This window comes from Formica exsecta, unplaced genomic scaffold (genome assembly GCF_003651465.1).
Source record: "Formica exsecta isolate Colony F162 unplaced genomic scaffold, ASM365146v1 scaffold82, whole genome shotgun sequence".
Classification (NCBI taxonomy): Eukaryota; Metazoa; Arthropoda; class Insecta; order Hymenoptera; family Formicidae; genus Formica; species Formica exsecta.
In genome coordinates, this window is record NW_021853592.1 from 2,113,352 (window position 1) to 2,121,042 (window position 7,691).

Genomic DNA, 7,691 nt, shown 5'->3' on the forward strand with positions numbered 1-7,691 from the left:
TTAAAGTTTTTAACCAATCAAACTAATACTTTGGAACAATGTTTAGAACAACTAGAACAACATGGAACAACCTTGAAAAGTTCGATTTTTGAAAAATGGGGTGCCAGGTCAAAAAATTGTATTTTTTAATTTTCCGCGAAAATTTTTATAATATAAATTTGATGTTTTGGAACAATTTAGAACAAGTCTAGAACAACCTGGAACAACCTTTAGAATTTTAAAATTTCAGAAATGGAGATTTATTCACGTGACATACATGATTCATATAATCATACATCGCTGATCTAGAAGATATATACTGAATTTGATGAGTCGGATAAAAATAATTTATCATAGGAAAATCAAGCAAATGCTTTTTGGCGTTTACTTCCTGTTAACACTGTTTGCTTTATTATTTATCTTCTTATCTATGCGATCTACACTCGATTCCAATTTATTCTATCGTTTCGGCACGATCATCGAAAGTGAAGAGAGAATGCCAATCGCGCCGTCTCTTTTCTCGTCAATGCGCGGCTTTACCTGGAATAAACGAGTCGCGCGTAATACTTGGGAACTCGTCGCGATCTAAAAGGAATAATCGGTCGTTCTTTGTGCACAAGGTCTACACCAGGAACGCGCGCGGCATAAGGGGACACGTGGAGGCATACGTGGCCGCCTTCGACAAGCACTGGAATCTCGCGCTAGAGGACTGCTTCGAAGTCTGGTCCCGCAAAGTCAAGAGGAAAGCGCCCGCTCTCGGTGTGTACGATCATCCTATCAAAATCTCGAATAATCCATCAAGGGTCATAATAACATTGTAAAGACTTTTAATTAAATTACCTTCGCGACTGTTCCTATTTTCTTCAAAAAACGTCACGTTGATACGCAAAACTCGTTAATTTAAGATAATTTGTCTATATAGAGTTTTTTTATAGAATGTTATTCATTATGAAAATTATTTTATTTTTGTAATATCGATTTTTTGTCCCGACATAATGAGACGTTTGCCGTTAATGGATTAAGTCGAGAAATGTTATTACTCATAAAATCGATCATATTACGAGTATATGTATATAAACGACCCACGTTTCCACATTGCAGCTACAGATTCTTTATATAGTATAGACAATAGAGAATTGATTATTCTTTATCGTTGAAATATCGAAATACTTTGTTAATTGAGCAATTGTTAATTAAGAAACCTTTACGAATAAAGTTATAAAAAAAACTGCGAAATAAACCATAATATCCTTAATAATAGCTTTCATATAATTCCGAATAAATCTTTCTTCAACAGAATTGTGCGCGATGAAAATTACATAATTATATTTGGTATTTATAACAAGCTCAAGCTCTAATTTTTGTTACGTTGTTTCGTATACGACTGTTTATTATCTTACAATTATAACAGTTTAATGTACCTAACATAACTATAATGGAAACAATTATAATAATCTTGTTATATATTTTATGTTAACGATCACATTAATGTAAAATACATATGTTTCATATTTCTTGAATAATCTAAAAAATCTAATGATAGAAAAACTAAACATATTTGCATAGAATGTTTACATACTCGATCGCGAGCATTGAGATTACATAGAGTTACAATTTTCATAATTATTACATAGAACATTTCTACTGTTTAATTCCTTATGATCAAAGATAATTATATTTTTTAATCTAAATATTTTCAAGGATATAAAACAGAAAAAACAAAGCCTTCAGTATCTTGTTTGATTCATTCGAGGCCGAATCTGTTTTCAAAGATTTTTTGGGAGAAAGAAAATACAACGAAATAAGAATCGCGAAATTTTCGATATGACAACAATAATATAACGATGCCATCAAACGATATGCTCTTTCATCCGAAAAATATTTGCGCGAATATAATTCAACGCCGTTAAAATTCATATAAGCACGGCTTCATTTATCAGCAATTACAGATTCCCGACGTCTTAATAATCGCCCTCGGTGCATAAACGTATAGAATGTGAATGTTATTGCGCAATGCGTGGGAAAAAAAACGCAAGTGTCGGAAAAGCGCCGACCGATCGATTATCCTTGCCTTCTCGCACGCTTGCAAGTTTGTACATCTTGCAGCGATATAATACGACGACGCGTACGCGAGAGATCGAGATACTAATCGAGCTGGGTACACGATAAAAAGTAAGACTGTGAACTACGTAACCTCCAACATTTCTGAGGCCGCAGCGCGATTCGGAGCGTGAACGGGATGACCCTATGAAAAAATTCGTACGATGTTTCATACGATGAAATTCACACGTGTTCCGATGACAGGCAATAATGCTGAAAAAGTCCGCCTGGAGAATCTTTGACATCACGCTTTTCTAACTTATACAATTGATATATACTCATATAATTGATATATACACTTTTGTATATATATAATTGATATATCGTTCAAATTAAAAAAAAAAAATGATATTTTCTAGTATCATACAGTTTTTATCGCGTAAATATTTCGATAATTCCTTCATTTTAAAGATACTTAAAATATACATATATTAAATTCATGCAAAATTTTTACCAAAATAAAATTTTTTAGTTTTCTTTCCAAGAAAATTGAAAAATTACTCTTTTTACATAAAATATATATATTGGAACGGCTGGCGACTGCTTGATGATTGATAAAGATTATTTCTGGAAATTGTGTAATTATTTTCGTTTTTAACTGTATTTGACAAATATGACGAATCTTTGGCATCAATCTAGTAAAGTTTTAATATATAAAATGTGTATCTATGTGTGTGTGGTGTTTGCACTCGAATTAGTCATATAGAATAAGTCTACTATTAATCGTATATTTTTTCAACTGATAATCTACGCACAAAAGAATCTGAAATTCACAAATTTATCTCTTACAATTAGTTTGTTTGTTGCCGTTCGTTTGCCATCTGGTATCGGCGATACAAAATGACATAGACAATTCGATTATCATCGGATCATAATTGATGAAAGTCGCTTCAACTTTAAATTACTTTTTAAAACCTCGCCGACACGCCATTTTCTGTTTCTATTATTTATTTGATCTCGAGTAATAGTCATTCTTATTAATTTGCATAAATCAAACTAACAGTCATCATTCGTTCGTTTAAGCGGTCTTTAAAAATTCGTATATAATTCAAAAGTGCACGATGAGAAAACGAAACAATCAGTCATTATACTTTTTACGTATTTTCCTGAGTCGTGAAATATACATTATTCGTTTAACTCGATACATATTTTGTCTTCGATTAAAAATCTGTTGACAAATCCTAGTCTTTGTCGAAAAATTGTACGGTAAGCTTTTCGCTATCGGTCTGACTATGAATGACTTCTACTACTCGCACGCGTCCTTCGATTCGGTCTCTCTCGTTGGAGTTACTTTCATTATTTTTTTTTTTTTTGTACACACATATACTATAACAAATCTTTATGGAGGGCCGTACAATGGTCGCGAAAGTCAGTCGGCGACTTTCCGCCAGGTGGTCGAATAATGGATTATTCAACGTTATCAGTCGCTGATCGATTCAGACGCGTGCTGTTCAATCGAAAGGTCAGCATTCAAATTTGTCGTTAATATTCATTAATTGCACGATGAGTATTCGTTTCAAATTCAATTACTACGTGTTGATATCGCGCGGGTGGCATTCCATTTCGTATTCCTTCATATTTTTATTTTGAATCTCCGCGCGTTTACACATTAACTTTATCATTTAATCAATTATCATGATTAAACTTACTTTTCTCGAAAACTCATTCCACAAAGTAAATATCTTATCATTGAGTAAAATGCAAAGCATAAATTATCTCTAGAATCTTTCAAAAACTATCATTTAGCCAGGATATTTTTATAAAATTTATAACATTATTTGTTTATTACGTACGATTTTATATACTGAGAGAAAAGGAAAAGAACTAATCCTCGTACTATGCGAATATGTATACAGTGCGCGAAAGTTCAAGATTCAGTATTTCTATTTCTTCGATCTGATGAGCGAATTATTTCACGTCCCTCGACCGTCATTTTTTCACAGAAGAATAACATTTTACTCATCGCGGCAAAACTGATTCACTTTTAATCCGTGGGATCCGTGGGATCTCGCCGTTCCTCTCTCGCTACGCGAATCGATAGAGTTTAACGAACTCCGGGAGTGCGCGCGCGCGTGTGATCCGCTCTTTATTTACACCGCGCGGCAAAAGGGCGGTAGCCGGAGCGGAGAACAGAAGAGAAGGAAGGGTCGTCGTATCGCGCGCGCGAAGGGGGATAATATATCCCACTAAGGTCGCCGCTTTGCGGCAGGAGAGCAAGGACCGACCTTGACTACATTATAGTGGTCGCCGCTCGCGCGCGTTCGATACGCGCGTTCGAGGAGGAGAGCCCCCCGCCTGAGGGCGGGAGACGCGGGGCGGTTGCCCTCTCGCGTGCGCGCTTCCTCGCTCGTGTTTCTTCTCTCCTCTTACATCTTTCTCTCCGGCGTGCTGTTTCTTCTTCTTCTTCTTCTTCTTCTCCCCCTTCTTTGCCTCCGACTTCCTCCGCGCCGTCTCTCGTAAGTCGACTCCCACGCGACGTTTCCCCTACGCCTCCCCCGCGTCCCTTTTGACCTAACAAATTTCCTCTTTCGTCCTTTCCTTTTTTCTTCTCTTTGCCACGTGCCCTCCAACCTTCGGCCTCCCGTTTTCATTCATCCGTACCGGCCGTGTCAAACACGCGATCTACGTCGAACTTTTTACATCGAACCTTTCGTTTCTATGTACAAAAAATTGTTCGGAAATTCGCTGGCACCTCTTTAAACCGTAGATAGGAAGAATCGAAAGGTACAATAAATCGATACATGTGATGATACTGATATTTTATCTATAAGCGAAATATCACCCGAGAAAATTTTTAATCTTAGATATTCAAGGTATATTTTTAAACAAAATTTCGTATTTAACGAAAATGTATGATTTCGTTATCTATTAGCACGTATTTAAGGAATATATTATACTATAGGAAATATTGTAGCTTTGTTAGTTTAAAGAAATTCAATTAAAATGGATAAACTTCGAAAATGGATAACATCCGCTGGATAAACTTTCTCTAAATTTCTTTAAAAATGTGACCTACTTCCCCGAAGATTGAAATCGGAATTGTTCTCCGGATTACATATTCCGCGCGTTTTTTATTATTTTTTCGAGAGAAGAATCACCAAGTGGCTATCAACACCGCTTAAAATCTAGCGATTTTTGTCAGACATATCGGCGTTTGCTATCTCGTGTCTTTTTCGTCAATACACGTGTCGCGTCTCGAAGTTTGCGGGCTTTCCCCAACAATTTGATCGAACAATCGGGTGTTGTTTACATCAACCAAAAATACGATGTTTGAGGTTAAATTGACAAAAGTACCTTGATAGAAATTTAAACACGCGCGATTACGCATCGATCTTGCTTATCGTATATATGATATATACGATTCGTAATGCATGCGATTATAACAAACGAGATGGTCGACCATTGTTTTTCCGGCATCGAAACAAAATGGATAAACAGAATTTTCGAAAATATATATTTTCTCATTTAAATAAAATTTCTAAACTTTGAAATTATTTTAATAAGGATGAAGTGTTGACCCATACAGATATCGTAAATTTTGTATTATATATAAACTTCTATAATAATACATGAGATATATATGATCCCATAAAAAACATTAAATTAAAACGATTTATAAGAGAATTCTCTTTTAACTACTTATTTTATTTGATCTAATGACGATTTTAATAAAGAAACATTCCTTTATTAATAAAAAGCTTTATATTCTTAATTAAATCTAAAAACTTCCTGTGATATCTGTTGTGGGTTTTTTTCATTTACAATTTAAACAAACTATCCCTGGAGGAGATTAAGAAGCAACAAGATGATGTGTTGCATGGCAACGTGAGGAAACAGGTGGCAGAGGACCTAAACTCTTTCCTCCGTCGTCATATTTATGGCGATCTAAAAAGCGACGCCACGGGGGCGGCGCGTGTATAGTTTCTCTCTTTTTCTCTTTTAGCGCGCCGAGTTCAGGGCTAGTTGGCCTACTGACGTACTTCGGGACCGTATCGCAAAGGGTCGCGAGGTCGTTGATACGGGAGGAAGGGTGGAGGGACGACGGGCGACCTTGAAGAACAGCCTACAGGATCGATGTACACGTGTCCTGTTGGCTCCTGCCACCAACCGTCCCCTTCCGACCCTCTCGTGGCTCTTCCGTTTCCTCCCTTCCCCGCACCTCGCTCCCCCCACGCACTTCTACGGACACGTGCTGGTATATAAACAACCTTCCCAGACTTTTCTCGTGACCTCAGTGACATTTTCATTCCGTGCTTTTTCCACGACATCAAATACATACTTTCAACAGCATTTCCGGTCAATATCTGCCGTATTCAAAACCTGGAATTTTTATCAAAAATTGCTTATGCAACGCATCTATAAACTCGTTATTCTGGAGCTGAGAGTTTCGAATTATATCAATAAAAAGTTTATCATAAAATGCTTTGAAAACTTGTGATTAAAAATGTTTAATATTACTTCAATGTTAAATTTGTAATATCAAATTTAACATCAATTTTGAAAATCTTATTAAACTGCTCTGAAAATATGACGATCTCTTTTTACGTTTTCAGTAACCTATAAAAAATGTACACTTTTGCAAAATGTCGACAGAAAATCGTAAGCTCTTAACGATATATATATATGACACTAAATGAAACATTTTTAGAATAAATAAACGACAGAATTTGACAGATTGAAATACGATTGTGTCGTTATTTTTCGGTCAAACTGACAAGTATTATTCGCATTTACGCGCGCATTCTCATATCGAATTTCTAAAGAAGTCGTACCGTTAGAAGAAGGAAATATGCATCGGGAAATACATATGTCGCGAGGACTCGACAATGCATTTTTGATTCAGGTGCTGATGCAGTCAAGGTAGAGGCGGCAGAAAACGGTATCCCCAAGACGGTGGTAAGGAAGGAGCGAAAAACGGAGACCTTGGAGAGACACGTGCCACAGATGCTGCTGAGGGGAGAACAAGTCGCTATAATCATCAAAATCAATTGACTATTGCCTTAAGGGCCGTTCCAAGCACGTGCGCCCAATTGTATAGCCAATATAACAACAATTTTTCTGTTATCTATCATCCGTTATTTATTCCTTTATGTTAAAGCTTATACGAGTATTGTATGACAAATATCTCATGCAAAAAAGTTCATTCGCGCATGAAATCCTCCTAGATTGTACGATTTCCTCACCTCGAAATTTAATAATCGAATAGCAAACGCCAGTATCATCTGGTTATGCAGCTGCATTGTGATCTGCATAATTGAAATTTTCACTCGAGCGATCCATTTGTTACTCCTCGCTTTCTTCTTCGACACGATATATCTGTATAATATTTGTAATAAAAAAAAATTGTAAATTTTTTTTTCCAAAAATACGTAATATAATAAAATTTGATGTTTCTCTTTCCCATTTATTCCGTTTCTTCCCGCTATAATTAATTTTCAACACGATACCCATGCACAGAGGCATACGTATTATTACGCGATTACGTCAAAGAGTATCGCGCCCCTGAAATTATACGGGGAATAAAAACCTGGAGGACGCCGAGACTGGACTCTCTCGCAACGCGGATGTAAAGGATTCCGACAAGAGTGAAAGAAAAAGAAGAAAAGAACGTC

At 36.2% G+C, this 7,691-nt stretch overlaps 1 protein-coding gene across 1 annotated transcript in view; it reads left to right on the forward strand.

Annotated features, from left to right (window-relative positions):
• LOC115244522 overlaps positions 1 to 7,478 on the forward strand; it is a 29,852-nt gene extending 22,374 nt beyond the window's left edge. Inside the window, exons 3-4 of the mRNA XM_029822212.1 lie at positions 600 to 738; positions 6,923 to 7,478. Of these exons, the coding sequence (XP_029678072.1) occupies positions 600 to 738; positions 6,923 to 7,071 (288 nt within the window). The 3' untranslated portion in view covers positions 7,072 to 7,478. The remainder of the gene's footprint in view (positions 1 to 599; positions 739 to 6,922) is intronic.
• Positions 7,479 to 7,691: the final 213 nt, after the last annotated feature.